At 45.6% G+C, this 16,860-nt stretch overlaps 1 protein-coding gene across 4 annotated transcripts in view; it reads right to left on the reverse strand.

Annotated features, from left to right (window-relative positions):
* Positions 1 to 8,703: 8,703 nt before the first annotated feature.
* Positions 8,704 to 16,860, reverse strand: part of SENP1 (SUMO specific peptidase 1) — a 48,300-nt gene continuing 40,143 nt past the window's right edge. For all 4 annotated transcript variants that reach the window (XM_019748361.3, XM_019748357.3, XM_019748360.3 and 1 more), the window contains 5 exons: positions 13,780 to 13,983; positions 12,838 to 12,917; positions 11,829 to 11,913; positions 11,216 to 11,311; positions 8,704 to 10,275 (listed from right to left, as the gene is read on the reverse strand). In XM_019748361.3, coding sequence (XP_019603920.1) covers positions 10,213 to 10,275; positions 11,216 to 11,311; positions 11,829 to 11,913; positions 12,838 to 12,917; positions 13,780 to 13,983 — 528 coding nt within the window. In that variant the 3' untranslated portion in view covers positions 8,704 to 10,212. The remainder of the gene's footprint in view (positions 10,276 to 11,215; positions 11,312 to 11,828; positions 11,914 to 12,837; positions 12,918 to 13,779; positions 13,984 to 16,860) is intronic.

Below are 16,860 nucleotides of genomic sequence, written 5' to 3' on the forward strand. Positions count from 1 at the left end.
ATTTGCTTTAGTGACTGTCTCAGTTTTACATTCTGTGTGTCTGTCTTCTCCTTGTCTGTGAGTCTGGGTGTGGCTCCTCTTTCCCCTGCCTCACCTGCAGCTCCTGCAGCGCACGCTCAGACCTTCCCTCCAGCCGATAGGCCTCATTGCACCGTGATGCCTGTGATGCACAGCTTGGCTCAAATCCTGTCTTGAGCCCCATGTTCCCACTCCCCCTCCTAGTCCCCTCTGGGCCCTTGTTGTCCTTGGCTGTGGTTTGTTTAATGGAGCGACTCCTGTCTGGGAGCAACCCAGAGCTCAGGATACAGGGAGACACTTGTCCAAACTTGCTATTTTTTTCACCATAGGAGCCAAACCACGGTGATGGGCTCAGTGGCCTGGCTGGGAGCCTTCGTCATCCCTCCAAACACTAGCCTGGCCTCCATTCCCCTGGCTGGCTCTAATTACCAGTGGCCTCTGGTTTAGGACTTCTAGTTACCCATTGGGAGATCTTCTCAGTTGGAGTCTGGACCCCAGTGTGAGGGGAGAAGGGAGATCTGGGTTCTGAGGAAATATCTGAGGCTGAGAAAGATACCTGGTACCAAAGTGTAGGCCCACAGAGACCAGCAATCATACCACATTCATCCCTCTCTCCACAGTGCCTGGCACAGAGTAGGTCCTAAAAAGAATAAGTGAGTGAATCGTTGAATGGATGGATGAGTAGATGGGTAGACAGGTGAATGGGTAGATGGATAAATAAATGACTCTTAGATCCAAGTAGACAGTCTGATAAAAACCTAATCTTTTTCCTTGGTCCCAAACTGGTTCCTTGGTTCCCAAACATGGGAATGAAGGAAGGAGAGACACAGGTCTAGAAGATGCAGCCATCTTCGCTCTGAATCTAAAGGAAATCTAAGAGCTTTCCCAGATCCTCTATAGCGTGTCTTTGAGACTCCCCTGAAGGTCTGGTTGAATGAAACTGGCCTTTTCTTTCTCCATCCTCATGGATAGTCTTCAGGCTCCTTCTTCTTCTTTTTTTAAAGATTTTTTTTTTTTTTTTAAGATTTTATTGGGGAAGAGGAACAGGACTTTATTGGGGAACAGTGTGTACTTCCAGGACTTTTTCCAAGTCAATTGTTGTCCTTTCAGTCTTAGTTGTGGAGGGCGCAGCTCAGCTCTAGGTCCAGTTACCATTGTTAGTTGCAAGGGGTGCAGCCACCATCCCTTGCGGGAGTCGAACCGGCAACCTTGTGGTTGAGAGCCCGCACTCCAACCAACTGAGCCATCTGGTCGCCCGGGAGCTCAGCTGCAGCTCATTGACTTCATTTTAGTTACGGAGGGCGCAGCTCGCTGGCCCATGTAGGAATCGAACCGGCAGCCCTATTGCTCAGAGCTTGTGCTCTAACCAATTGAGCCACCCGTTCGCCCCTTCAGGCTCCTTCTTGCAGAGGTTTCCTTTCCCGCTAGAAAAGGTGCTCTCTAGCTGCACAGAGTACTGAGTCAGGAAACAGGTGGGTGGAAAGAGATGAGCCTCAGGCTGATGGGGAGAGCCATGGAACAGGGACCTGGGGACAGAATGATTTGGGCTGCAGCTACAGCAAAGTGTTGTGTGCTTGGACCAGTCGATGGAGGACATTTCCAGCATCTAACACAGGGGCTTGGCGTATATTAGGCACTTAGTATTTATTGAATGAGAATGAATGAATGAATGAATGCATGAATGAATAAAATATTTCTACATCCTCTTCTCTATGGCTTATACCCCAAAATCCTTTTCTAAGGGGTATACAGATTCTCAAGAGTTCTGGACCACTAAGGACCTTCCTCTGGGGGTAGAATGAATCAGGGTCAACAGCCCTGCAGAGGGAAAAAGGGACAACGTATGCATCTCCACCTCCGCTACCTACGGTCCTCTTCCCTCACCCTTACCCTCACCACCAGTCACCATGGTGTTGATGGGGGCACCAGGAGGGAGTAACACAAAGCCGTGTGTGTGTGTGTGTGTGTGTGTGTGTGTGTGTGTGACTGTGATGTTCTCAAGCTTTGGCAAAAGGCCTCCTCACCCTACTGGCCAGGGCATAGGATGATGTATGGGTTTGGTGGGTGGAGGCTGTTCCCCTTCTGGTGTGTGTGGGGGGGTGGTGGCTTAGCTTAATGAAATAGGCAGCTCCATACCACCAAAGCCAGAACTATGGGGCTCAGAGACCCCATTTAGGAGTCCTGTTCCTCAGGCCAGACCCAATAGATCTTCTCTGGTGCTAAGATCTTCATGAAAGGAAATGCTCAGGGCTCCTGAGGACCTTGCTGCTGGGCAGTCAGTGCTCCTAAAGTTCGATCGCTATTCCTCGCTCCAATCTGCCACGGGAGAGCCCCAGTGGATGTCTTCACTTAAAGCTTATCGATGGGCAAAGCTGAATTAGACCTGGAAAGCCTGGATTTAGAGGACCGAAGGGCTTGCTCCTGGTCGAAGTTGAGTTCATTTTCTGAGTAGACAGAACTGTTGGCTCAGGGCAGACAAGGAAAGCCCTTGTGAGCCAAGGGAAAACAATTAGGAGTAATTACTATCCAGAGAGGCCCCCAGTGAGGGGTGAGGGTGGGAAAGGCTTTCTGTTTAAGAGGAAGCTGAAAGTGGCAGACTGATTTGGGGGAGAGAGGGTGGAAGGGTTGAGTGTGTGTCGTCTTTCTTCTCCAGGAGGGAGCAGGACCCCTCCCCCCTCGCCTCTAGCTTGAACTAAGTTCACCTCTCCAGGGGCACTTTGTGTGGAGATGGAAGGGGGAGCAGGAGGGCATAGGGCTGTGCATTCCTGAGATTCTCAAACCAGTTGGAATGGAATGGCAAAGGCAACTCCATACTGAGAGGACAGAGCATGAGATAGAGAAGTGAAAAGATAAACTGGAACAGTGCGGAGCAACAGAAATGTCTCCACATGTCCCCCCACATACCCTTGATTCCTGAGACCCTGTGGGGTGGAGCGGGATCTGCTGGGGGCCTCCCTACTCCCCACCTTCCAATCTTGGGCTCTGCCCCCTTCCTGGGTTAGGGCGGGAAGACTGAAAAGTTTTGTTAATGTAGGCAGCCTAGAGCTGGGCAGGAGAGCGGGAGGCTACAAGAAAAAGGACAGTGAGGGAAAGGGCTGTGGTGGGAGGGGGCAGGGGAGGGAATTCCTTGGTACCCCTTTTAGAGAAGCCAAGAGGAGATGAACACAAAGGCAGAGGGACCCTGCCATTCCACTGGACCTTCCAAATGAAGGTGAAGAAGCACATGGGAACCTCAGCCCTGCTCAGTAGAGCAGAGGGCGGACTGTCACTCTGAAGTCTCTCTTCTCTGGTTTCTCTGGTGCAGCCCAGTGCCTAGGTCAGGCACTTGCCCTGTGGACAGGAAACACACTGCTGTGTGCGGCAGCAGATCACCGGGCTTTTAAGGGCTCTGGAGACGTGCTCTTGGCTTCAAGTTCCCATTTCTGTCACTGAGCATCTGTGAGACTTTGGGCAAATTATTCAATCTCTGTGCTCGTTTTCTCGTCTGAGAAATGAGGATAATAATAGTACCAACATCATATGCTTGTGAGGCTTAAATGAGGTAACGTACATGGTGTTTGGCACATCAGGCTGGGGCTAGGGAGTCAATACTCTTCTTATTATTACGGGAAGAAGACAGCTTTAACTGCTAAGTGGAGGATAATTGAAAGCCAGAGACCCTGGAGAAGGATGCACTGTAAACCGGTCATGAGGAAGTGAGGACCTGAAGAGGGAGGAAGCGGTCACAACGGGAGGGAAGCACAGCTCAGAGACGTCGAGTAACATTCACTTCAACAATTCTCTCCTTCGAGGGCTCCAGGCACCTGGGACATAGCATGAACAGAAGAGACATTTAGTGAGAGACAAAACAAATGAGTCACATAGTCAGATATTACATGGTACAGGGAAAAAAATGAAGGTAAGAGAGCTAGGGAGTGTAAGAATCGGGGTGTGAGGATAACATTCCACCAGAGCCTGGAGGACGTGAGGGAGGGATGCAGGAGCCTATCTGGGGAAGAGCCCTGCAGACACACGAAGCAGCACATCAAAGGGCCAGGGCCATGAGGTGGAAGCAAGCTTGGTTTGTTAGACAAACTCCTAGGAAGGCATGTGTGGCCAAGACCAGGGAGCCTGGGCCGAGGGGTAGCAGATGCTGTTGGAGGTGGGGGCTGACTGTGCGGGGCCTCATAGACCACTGGAGGCAGATAATGAGCCAGTGAAGGGCTGATGGGAAATGCAGCACAGGTACAGACGGAAGCCAGACATTTTTCTTGGGGTTCAGGAAGTGTCTAGAACACAAGTTCCTTAAGGAACACCCTCGTCTTTGTAACTTTTTGCAGCACCCAAGACCAAACCAGGCACCCCAGGAGCAGTTGGGGCGAGAGGCTGACTCTGACTCACGACCGGGCTGAGGTCCACACGGTGAGGGCATTCTCTCCCTGTTCAGTGATAGCCATGCAGACCCAAGGCAATCGTCAGCTGTTTAACCACATTCAGGAACCAGAAAATAAGGGTGGCTTGAAGGTTTCCCCCCTCACTCCAGCCATTGTCAAATGGTTGAAAATCTTAACCAGGCCTAGAAAAATACGAGAACTCAAAAATGTCCTGGAGACTACGAGGGGCTCTTCTAACTCAACACAGAGAAAAACCCCGTTTCATCAACATAGTGGGAGATTTTCTCAAAAGTTGGTGCTTTCTTATGTTTCATTCTTTGGAGTGTGAGCACATTATAGGCAGAGCAAGAGAGAGCACTTCTTTGAGGTTAGATTGTGAGGAGAAGGGGTGCAAGAGGGGCAAGTAGACAAAGGGTGCTGTGAGCAGGGTGTGCTGGAGTCCCGACTGGTGTGTTTGGCTCAGGAGGGCTCTCTGGCCAGCTCCACAGACAGACCTGGTTTTAAAAAGTGCCAGGATTTGCATGTTATTTGTGTTCAGGATTCAATTCCAGGTATGTGGAATGAGATGAATGAATGAATAGTATTCAGACTCCTGGTTAAGGGGTGGACTCAGGAATCTAGACCACACTGAAGATCCAATCACTGGTTCAGCTTGGATCAGGAGACATAGACACAAGCAGAGACAGAACAAACAGTCAAAGAGACAGAGAGACAGTCTTAGCGAGACAAATACCATCGGGTCTTTTTTACCAGGGAGTTTCCAGTCAAAGCAAGAAAGCAAAATCCACAGAATTTATTTTAAATAAACCACCTTTTATAAACTAGGGAGTCACACATTGATTGGCAGATAAAGGCAACATCGTCCCTGACTTATCTCCACGTCGGCCCCTCCGTCGCCCACATCCAGCTTCACGCTTTACCATGTGCCTAGGGGTCTGCCTTCTTGGTGAAGTACATTGCTTGGTGTCTGCCTGGCATCCCAAATAAGGACCATAAGGTCCGTGAGGACAGGTGACTTCCATTTCCTGGGCCAAACCATCTCTTCATTCCACCTTTCAGGGAGCCCACGCCCTGTGCTTAAACACATGCTTATTGAACACCTACCCTAAGGGGCTCCCCAGAAGTATAAGGCAAAGGCCTCCCAGGAACTTAGCTCTGACTAATAGACAAAGCACAGGCAGCATGTAAAACAGTCCATTTAAAGGACAAGGCAGAGAGGGACCCACAGTCTCAATCTGTAAGTGATGTACAATATCACTGGAAATAATAAAGATGGAGAAAACTGTACATAACAGAAACATGTGTGGTTAGAAAAAACTTTGATTAGCCCCTGGGGATAGAGGTCGACACCCCCGAAGAGCGTGAACTGCTGAGGAAGGTGTTTTTGTTAAGGGCAGAGTGGGGCATGAGGTTTGGGATCAGAGATCACGGTTGGGAACCCCGAAGGAGGTGCAGCCTCCCCACAGGCTGTCGTGAGTGGTCCTTCTTCCCCCGAGCCCCGCAATACAGTCTTTCTGAAACGTTTCAGTGAGTTACCCCTAACTCCTCCCCGACAAGCCAGAGCGAGCTTACACTCCTGGCTTGCACAAAAAGGCACCAAATCATCCACCTGCCGTCAGTGGGGCCACACCTCAGTCCCTCCCTGATGTAAAAGACAGATTACAATACCAATCCCGCAAGAAGTTACCTTATTCTCTGATTGTAAGGACTGCAGAAGTCCAGATAAGAAATGCTGTGACCATGGAGGGCTTCCAGGAGGCGGGTGTGGGTGTGTGTGCTCGGTAGTATTTGTGAGAGGAATAAGAGTAACTGAATGAGGGGGCGCCGCGCAGACTGAAGACTCTGGGCTCCTTATGCACCTCTCTGCCACACACTTCCCCTTTCCAGAACTTATGGTCTGTGTAGGATGGAAAGACAACCTCCAGAAGTCAAGCAGTTGATGACTTCTCAGCTGAGAATGGAGAAAAGTCAGCAGCTATGGTATGTCCCACAAGGGTAAGACTGATCTGAGCCTTAACTCTAAGACCAAGCCAGTAATAACATTGGCCTTGAAATGGAGCTTTGAATCTCTACCTTGACCAATTTCTATTCCAAACAGCACCGTGGCGCTGACATTTCAGAATCTTAGACTTTGACGAGACCCTGGACTCATCCCTACCCCATCCGTGACACGCCAGAGAGGCAGCTCACACTAACACTTCCTCAAGGTTTGCCTTCCAGCTCCAAGTTTCCTAGTTTCTTGTCTCTCCCACAGGGGATTCACGTATAAGTTCTCTCCTATCTTAGTGAGTGACAGCATGACATGCCCTTACGCCCTTCCCACCTCCAAAGCTGGGAATGGTAGCTGTGGGCTCTTAATCGACAGATGTTAGGATTCAGCACAGGTGAAGTAAGGCCCTGGACTGTAAGGAAGGAACTGGGCTGAGCCTTACTTAGCCTTTCCAAAATTTTAGGATGAATTTGAAACTCTGGATTGTCCCTGGGAAACATGGCAACTTTCCCAGCTCAGCATGTAGCCCGTTTGAGTAAGCCATAGGGCCTGATAGCTTTGCACCTCTTTTCCCGATTCTCTCGGGTATATAAAGTCACAGGGTGAAAGCATATTCCACTTCACCTTGGTGCGTCCAGGTGGAGTAAGGGACAAGACAAAGCCCAGGTATCAGTAATGTCTCTTCCTCTGGCAAGAGCTGGAGGGATAGCACAGAAGGACCACAGGCTGAAACATCAAAAACACTGGGGCTTGGGGTGGTCGGTTAGCTCAGTTGGTTAGAGCATGGTGCTGGTAGCACTGAGGTTGCCAGTTCGAACCCCACATGGGCCACTGTAAGCTGCGCCCTCCTTAAAAAAACAAAACAAAAAACAAACAAACACTGGGGCTCGTAAATGAACCTGTCCCGCTCCACCTTGTAGAGCCTTTTATGGTGGTGATGACAGGCTATGGGGTGGGGGTCTGGAAGTGCTCTTGTAGGTTACCTCTGTTTCTACCCCAAGACCACTAAAAAAACATGGGGCTAATACTGCCAGAGATGGTGGGTAGATGCTAGCATGATGACAGAGGCTAAAGAAGACAGAAGTTTGTATCAGAGAGAAGTATGAAGAACTTCATATATAAAGCACCCAATTTACACCAAGTCTCCAGGCTGGATGAGGAAAAAGTACTTCCATTCAACCTTAAACAGGGCTCTCAGGAGCAACAGTGGGACCCAGATGACAAATAGGATGGAACTAGCCTCTGTGCCTTCACCGTGTATTTTCAAATGCACAGGAGCAGTCTATCTGACTTTCTCTATGCAGGGCCCAGGAGTGATTGCTGGGACTATGGTTTCTGTTGAAGACACTGTATCTGGCATCTAGAGATTATCAACCCTCAAATGTTCCTTTTCCGGGGTGGGGTGGGGTGTAGGTGAGTATGAGCACTGAGCAAGGGGAGAGGGGAAAATAGAATAAAAGCAAGAGGCTTATTTAGTTTAAAGCAGGTTAAACGAGATATTGGTTAACATGCCCTTGGTCATGGAATACAGGAATGCCTTTTTTCTCCTGGTCATTAAAGCCCACCCTTAAATAAAGGCCTCAGGAAGTTTCCAGATGCTGCTCCTGCTCGTGCTGGCTAGCCTTCTGGATAGAATGGCCCACTATAACAGTCTTTATTTGGCTCCCACTGAGCCACCTGGGCCATAACCTAGGTCTCAGCTTGGCCCATTCCTACCATGAAGGGGGGGTCTCAAGGACCCCAACTCTTAACGTTGTATAAAACTGCACTGGTCAGAAAGGGGGGCCACGTTCAGACAGGCTCAACAATTCCTTATGTATTTTTCAAAGTGATTTTGTTGCATGTTTCATTTTCTGCTGTACATGGCAATAAATACTTGTTGCTTTGGTCAGTACAAAAAGTCTGTGAGGGAGGAAAGACAGATGTTATCCAAATGGACAATCGGTACAAAGAACTATCTTGTTCTGAGCCCCCAAACAGAGAGAGACTGAAAAACTCAGGTCTTTTGATTGACAATCCATAACCTACACCATATTGCCACCTTTCAAGTTGTCACTTAAATACATAAAGTACCAAGAGTCAATGTTCAGGAGTCCTACAATAAACCTGCACGCCACTGCTTTCTAAAAGAGAATGTGAAAGGTCCCAGCAACTCATATATAGGAAGCTATTTATTTCCTACAGAAAACACCAAAAAAAAAAAAAAAAAAGGAAAGAAAAAACAAACAAAAGCTGGTCTTCCCCCAAAAGGCAGGCAGTTATGAAAAAGGTAGGACATCTAGTTGCTGGAGTGGAAACAGTAACATTCAGTTAACAATGGAATATTTAAAAAAAATAGTTTTCTTTTCAAATTGTAACCTGTGGTAAAACATAGAAAAATGTACTAAACAAGCTTGGTATAAAACAGAGTAAAATTTCAAAGAAGCCCAGGGAGAAAGCACAATGCTGAAAAGGACGGGGTACAAGGGAAGAGGAGAAAAGATTTCATACAAAACTACCTATTACAATACAGAAAAAAGTATAAAACGTTCCTATTCTGGAACTTAAGTACAAAAATGACACTGGCATTGGATCATTTTCACTATCTAGCCTGAGGAACGCTCAGAGGGTGGGGGAGATGCTAGAAAGAACAAAACAAATAGCAGTTTTTTAAATCTCAAGTTGATCAGTCCAAATTCTACCCATTTTCCAGTTGAAAATCTCTCCTCCCTCTGTAACCTCTACCCCTAAGCCAAAGTTCATCCAGGCCTCAAAATATTCTGCTAGGAAGTCCTCAAACACCCTACATATAGGGGCTGGGATGTGTGAGTGCTGGAGCTAAATTTAGAAAATGGAAATAAATCTACAGGCTAAAATGGTTAACACATTCAGCCTTTAAAAAAAATGCATATCCTTGTGAAATACATATATATATGTATACATATATATATGTGTATATATATATATTTTAAATTCTCTCTGTGGTTAGAAACATTTAAAATAACTAGCCACAGACCAAACTAGACTCGCATTCATCCAATGCTGGAATTTTATGCTAAAGACTGAGGTCCTTCTTCTTCTTGGTCAGAAGCAGGCGGCAGTAAAAGTGGTGCCTTGTTGCTCCACTAAACCGCTCCCTGGGTGGGTCTTCCCCATATCATGAGTTGTGAGTACATGCAAACCCCTGCTTTTCCGGAAAGAACTGCCTGAGACTTTGGGGTCCACCCAGGGCTCATGTTTTGTGCCTCAGGATGGGAGGAAGCTAGATGATAGAACAGCCCGTATAGAAGCAGACGGATTTCACAAAGGGGCATATAAATAGGAACAGTCCTGGAGGGACTTATGTATGTGCCCCAAAGCCCAGTTGACTCACTTTCCTGATGACACACCTTGAAAATCATGTGTGCATGTATATGTGCGTGTATATGCTGGTGGTTTTTATCCCTACCTTTTCAACCATGCCCTTTCCTACCTCTTAGTAAGGCCTAACAACAAGAGTTTAAATGAAACCAAGAGTCTTTCCAAGCTTCTCTCAGCCCCCTAATTAGGGACTGAGTGAGGCTGGAGCCCTTTGAAAACATGACGGCAGAACTGAAGAAGTGAAAAGCAGTCTCTCTCTTCAGCTTAGGGATGTCCCTCACCCCTTTCACAGCACCAAAGTTTCTTTGCAAAAATAGTATCTGAGATACAAAAGGAAAGGCAGATGTGCTTGTGAATGCATCTCGCCAGGGTCTGGTCCAGGATCAAGGGCTTTGTAAGAGCAGAGGGCTGGGAGCAGCTGTTTCCAAGGTCTCTGGCTGCAGACAACAAAGAGCTGGTCCCCCACAACGTCAACATCTGCTGAGACAGGCTTCACAAGAGCTTTCGGTGGAGAATCTCCCAGACCATCCGCTTCCGGAAGTATGGCATGTGTTGCTGTCGGGACACAGAGACATCTTAATTTTCATTTCTTATCCACACCCAATACTCCTTTCCTCCCCCAACTAAAATAATCTCTTGCATTTCTGGCCTTTCAAATTGCTCATTCTTGATTACAAGTGATATTTTTTCTTTCCATTGCTTTTTTCTATTGCTATTTTCCATTGTTGTAGCCTTAGATGTTTTATGAGTATTGCTAGGTGTCCCCAGGGGATACCCAAATGTCTCCAAAAATTCTGAGACTGAAGCCTATCAAATCTTCTACATTGAAATCTTAAGAGGGTGTGAGACCTGAGGCCTGAAAATCCAAAAGTCACTTTTTAGATAAAGTGTTATAGGAACTTCAAGAATGTTTCATTCAAGGGCTATGGTGGAAAAATCCGGTAAAGCCATTAATTCAAACAGAAGAGCTAAGTGGAGGACACAGAATAAACCATAACCTCTGGTCTCCATCCATTTGGGTCTGTGAAGGACCACATGGACAGAAACAACCAATCACAAACTGAGAGAAGCCTGAGCAGCTGCCAGCAAGTGAGGGGTGGGGGAGGAGGGCAGCATAACACATTACACTAGGAGATGTAGGGCTGGCATGTTCCAAAACCTGACTGCTAACCAAACAAAGGGAAACTGATGAAAATGTGCTCTTGTCCCAGTTCTGTTTTGTATAGGATTTGAGGTAGGTGGGGGAAATGGGCAGTGAAGAAGGCTCTGCTATTGACCAGGATTCCTTGACTTCAATATGTAATATATGGGAACCCAGAATGTGGCTTATTATTAGCCTTCTTTTTCTTGTGATGCAGCACAGGCAGTAACCACCAGTGTTATAAGCTATAGGCTGAAGAAGAGCCCTCTAAGCAGAGCAAGTGGAGAGAAAACACCTATTGGGCAGCCTAGAGACAGGGTGGTCACAGAGCTCCCTCTCGAAGGCTCAGCTCACCTGTGTGAAGTTGATCGGTCTGTCTTTGGTAATGCAGTCAGCATACTTGCACGCAAACATCCCACAATCACTTCCATTCATCTGCTGTGGAATTTCCTAAAAGACCAAAAACGACAAAAAGGTGACATCTTTCCAACATTCCTTCCTTCTTATTAGGTTATAAATAAGAACCAAAGGATATAAATGTTACAGAAGAGATGACCCTTGTTCCCCACTCAGAACAACACAGGCACAGAGAAAAAAAAAATACAGCATCTTAGTGGGGCCTGTGGACTTCATATTAATCACACAGGAAACTATCTGAGACTTCCGTGGCACCTAAGGATATAAAAACTGGTCCCTCCCACAAGAGCCAAACAATCAGCAAATATGTCCCACAGGAGTGACAAGCTTGGCAAAATAGCTGGGCATCTAGGAAACCTAGTTCTACATAAGAAACACACCACCAGTTTTCCCACAAATAGCTTGCTCTATCTTCCCCAAGGAACCAAACAACCAAGTCGAAGCCAGGCTAGACACTAAGATAGGAAGGTCCCTGGGAATCAAGCAGGAGAATCCTTTCCTCTCAAATACCATACTGTTGGGTTTTCTATCTCATCAAGATAAAATGTACCTGGCTTTTCTTGCTGAAGAGCTGCCAGCCATTGGTGTCAAACTCTTTCCTTTTCTTGTCAATGCTTTCTTGCTTTAAGTATTGCCTAAAAGTATTGGGAGAGAATGAGATGAGCTGTGGGGAACACTGATGACAGCTGCCACCCAAAGAATGGGGCTGACAATCCTCAGGAAGAGTTTTCATATGCACTTCTGAGGAAAACAGTATATAACGCTGGGCCGGGTATCTTTGGACTGCTAAGCGTCCTTCGCAACTTGCCCAATTCATGCCCCCGTCAGCCCAAGAGAAATACGGCCTCTGCCTCTGACATCCAGGTCCCTTCTACCTACTGTTACTCCTGAGGAAGGAGTTTGATTCTTTTCCTTGGTTTCTATGATCCTTTAGAACTCAATCTAATGGAAGACAAATATTTCTCTAGCAATATCAAAGTATTTATTTACCATTTTTAGTCTTGAGTGTCCTGTGCAAAAATTCAATCCAAATCAGTAGTTTGTTGAATGTATACCTCATACAGAGCACTCTTAAGTGCAAAGTGCTCACCATTCTGGAACCTACCTCCTCCTGCCCACCAGGGTGGTACAGTGAGGAATAAGCATTTTGGAAAGAGAAACAGAGGCGGTATAAAAAGATTTGCATTCTGGTTCCCAGCTGAGCCACTAACTAGTAGGACCTGGGCAAATCAAAATCACTCTGTGGGTCTTGGTATCTTCATCTGAAAAAGTAGGAGGTTGGATTAGATGATTTCTAAGTAGTTTCTATATCTATATGTATATATCCACTCTATATTTTAGTGCACTAAGATGTAATTGTCCCCATTAGGGCATATATTTGGTATTACTATATTACCATTAAACTTTACTTACTTAGATGTGAAATATTCATTCTTACTTAATATGGTGATTTCCTTTATTAATCACTCCACTGAAGTTATAAAAGAACTGAGGGCAATAGCTAGAAAATACAACATATATCTGACACCAAACTCTTCTGTCTTCAACTCCCTACTTACAAGAGGATCCTGCAGGCTTCGTTGTTTATCCCACCCATAGAGTCATAATAGGTAATATTCTTCTTTCTAAAGTCCACAACCTGGGAATAAAAAAAAAAATCTGTGTGTTTATAAAGTGAAGAAAACTGGTTTCTTAGCTTTTCCCTTTCCTGAAACTTAGAACCTTTGTCAGATTTCCTGTGAAATCATGACAAGTTGATTGGTATTTTGCATCATACCATGTTTAATCTGCAGGGGACAGAAGAACAGCAGGATTATTTATATAGAACTATGGTGGGGACTGATCAACTGGTGGCCCCATTACTGCCCTAAAACCTTTTGCTGTACTCAGGGTCCCCACCTACAGTGTGGGCAACAGTGAAGACACAACATGCTCTTCAGAGAACGTAAGATGACTAAGATCATTTCCACACAGTTTCAGAAAGATGGTAACAGACTCCGGGTTTTGTTTTTATACCTGGAGAATTCCTTTTTGGCGTTGTTTTTCAAATGTAATTCAAAACAGACTGTGAAATAACTTTTACATTTTTATTAATACATTAAGCTAACATATCCATGTTCTCAGAGTTATAAAAATACTAAATTACCAATTATACAAAGCAAGTCATGATTCAGCAGAAAATAGTCGTCACAGAATCTGAGTTGGCAGCATCATTAAGAAGTCACTTTTTCTTCCCATGCCTTGCCTCGAGGCTGCTTAGAGTTATAAGTCTTATAACTCCTTTTTAAATGTTTCCAGAAAAGGAAATTCCACAGCTTTCTTCAAAGTCTAAGTATCTCCCACTCTTGACAGGAAATTCATTGAGCTCTCCAATTTTTAGCCAACTAAACACTGCTCTTCTCTCAATCATCCAGTGAAGATATAGAACTAATTACTATTCTCTGTGTATTCTAAAATTATAGATTTATCTTAAATTTTATCAAAAACAAAAGGGTACTCACAGCAAGACACCAGTGCACTCCCAGGTGAATGGGCACCAAAAGAATGTCAACAGAAAATACATCCACTTTCTTTGTCCAACGTTTCACTGCCTGATAACCAGCCGTTTTTAACTTAGTGAAAAAAAAGGTATTAAATGCATGTACACTTGGCAATCCCTTCTCTTTACTTCGCTCCATCAGCATATTCATGTAAAAATTGATGATCTGTGGGAAGAAATTATATATATTAAAATACTCAGGCTTTTCAAAATGTTATACGAAGGAAAGCAGTGGCTGTATTATACAGCGTAAGTATTGTTTCCTAATCAATTCAATTAAGACTCTAACACCCAACAGCCTCATGTCCCTATATCAAATTCTGACTAGAAGGGAGAAGGGTTGAGGTGGTTATAAACAATGGAAAAAGAAAAAGGTGAGATATACATATAATGGGGATGGATATACATATGGGCAGAAGCCGGACAAAAGACTGAGGATTAGGTCAAAAGACTGCAGGATGAGGTGGAAGGGGGGCTACAGAGGTGAGACTGAGAGAAGAAGAAAGGAAGGAGTACAGCCGCTTAATACGGCACATTAGTAGTTAGCTTAACCTATTGGAACTGTGTGAACAATTTAAATAAATCCTGAGCTCAGAGTGTAGTATTAACAAGGCTAAGACCAAGAGTTCAATGCTTATATGTGGGTCACCAGGTTTTACACAAAGATAGAAAACTTGGCTCCATGGCCAAAGACAGCTTTTTCAGCCTAATAAGCCACCTCACAGAGGCAAACTGTTTTGGACTCAAGCGGACCTGAGTGACAGGATAAACCATCAATTGCACCGGGGAAAAAACCTCTAAACTGATGAGTAGCTCAGCAATGTCACCTTTCATAGAGGCAGACATGCATGCAGTATAAAAAACCTGTATTACATGAGACTTAAAGGAAAGTCACAAACACGAAGAGTGACGTTCTTCCCAGAATCTGTATGGTTAGCTTTCTCTTTTTCGTTGATTCCATTTATGCCTTCAATGTCAAGTATGAGGGAAAGAAATTAAAATGCTTGATATAGGAAATATGTGATTCTTTCTGTTAATGAAACAATGTGTTCTCTAATACTGACTATGTCGTCTAGGTTCCTTTAGGTCCAGGACTCCTTGGTATTAAAGCTTGCAAGTGACTGGGCCGGAAGTTGCTGCATACTTACTTTATGTGGTCAGATGAGGCCAGGCCAGTGTCTGTCAACTGCAAGGAATGAATGGGCTAACTGATCCATGGCTTGGACATATGACTAAGAAAACAGGCACATTTTTCAGAATGCTTTTTGGGGAATGGGAAAATGCCCCCGTCCTTTGACAAATATTTACACACTAGGATGCCAGAGCAATGAGCTACTGCCCAACAGTAGGCAACTACATACCAGGCAGGCAGCAGGGACCACTGCCAGGAACACACCGGAGCATGGTCTAGACCAGAGAAAGGGCCTATAGATGAGGATGCCTAGGCAGTTGCAGGGAAACCACACTCGCCGTGAGGCAGAGCTCCAAGGGGGGCAGGGGAAAGCTGGGATTGAAGACAGACACTGTTCTGCCTGAATCTCTGAAGCCTGAGCAAAGGCCCAGCAGGCCCAGAGGATTCGGGTTGTGGCTAATTCTCGGCCTAGTGTGATGCCCATACATAATTACAGCTCAGCTATTTTAAACAATGATAATGAATCAAGACACAATTAGGATTATAGATTTCTCCACCTACGTTTCCAATCTAACTGACCCCGAGGATAATGGTGCTGAAGATGCTTCTAGGAATGAAACAGGTAGGAACACAGGAGGGTCTGCCCAGCAAGCACAGATTTCTAGGCTATAAACTACATTCTCTAGTGAGAGAAAGTCAGCAAGAAGGGACAGATTCCTCTGGTATTCTACCCATCCCACAATACTGGCCATATTAGGAGGCTACACCCTTCAATCCATGGGGTGACCTGCCAGTCACTGTAACCAAACCTTCCATGGCAGACAAGTTATGTAACAGGCAATAAGGACTCAAGGGAGAGGTGGAAGGAATCAGGCAGAGAGACGAACAGCCGAGTACATGAAAGCCATGGAGCTATTTCTCCTCCAGGTGCCCGTAAGGGTAATTATGACCTTTGGGATAATTATCCTGAAGTAAAATAGAATGACATAAATGCGTGTCTTGCTACACATGACTATCCTATTTTTTTCAGGGAGAAAGAATTCTAGAAACCAATGAAATTTAGCTGGACTTACACAGCCTGGGTTATTTGGTTTTTAATTTTTATTTATTTTGAGAGACTGGACTATAAGGCTGAAGACTGACCCAGCTGACCAGAACAGAAACCTAGCGATCAGGATACCACACTGTTTCCTTTGAGAATCCCTCTTCCATTGCTTTTTAGCTCTGCCTCCAACCAAGATGTCTCCACTGAGAGGAAAATGGCCTCCTCCAAAGTCAGCTCATTAATTAGCTCTAAGGAGTAATCTGGGTTCTTTTTCATTTCCCCTATATCCCAGTAGGAGGGAGCTTGGTGACCTCAACGTTCCCTCCCATTAGCTGAGGATGTGTAATCTGACATCTGAGGCAGAATTTCGATCCAAGTTTCTCTCCTCAGCTTTTCAGCTATTACTCTGTCCAAATGAGGAAAAGTGCCATAGTTTAGCCAAAACACAATCATACCAAAAATACAAGCTAGGAGATAGAGAACAAAAAGAATTCTACATGTCATCTCACAGAGGGCTAAAGATGAAGGAAAAAGAAATGAGAGAAGGGATCACAGCACTTAAGATGAAAGAGAAGCAGTGATGGTCAGAGCATTTGCTTGTATTTTGTGCCGTCAAGGGTCCCTTCCCTCCCATGGCGAGAGCCTTTCTGCCCACAAGACTCTCTTAGCCCCGAAAGATCTTGAACTCCCTTTGAAATAGGGGGCTAAAAGTAGTAAATCAGCCCTGGGCCTACTGTCAGTCTTGCCAATATATCGGCATCTGAGGACGACTGCCAGCGTCGGTCCACTTGTCCCTCTGTGGGCCTCACACAGCCTGTTTGCTTGCTGCAGCTCCTGGTGCCCACGGAGCTGCCCTTCCTGCCGTC

This window comes from Rhinolophus sinicus, chromosome 1 (assembly GCF_057876585.1).
Source record: "Rhinolophus sinicus isolate RSI-liver-muscle chromosome 1, RSI-T2T, whole genome shotgun sequence".
Taxonomy (NCBI): Eukaryota; Metazoa; Chordata; class Mammalia; order Chiroptera; family Rhinolophidae; genus Rhinolophus; species Rhinolophus sinicus.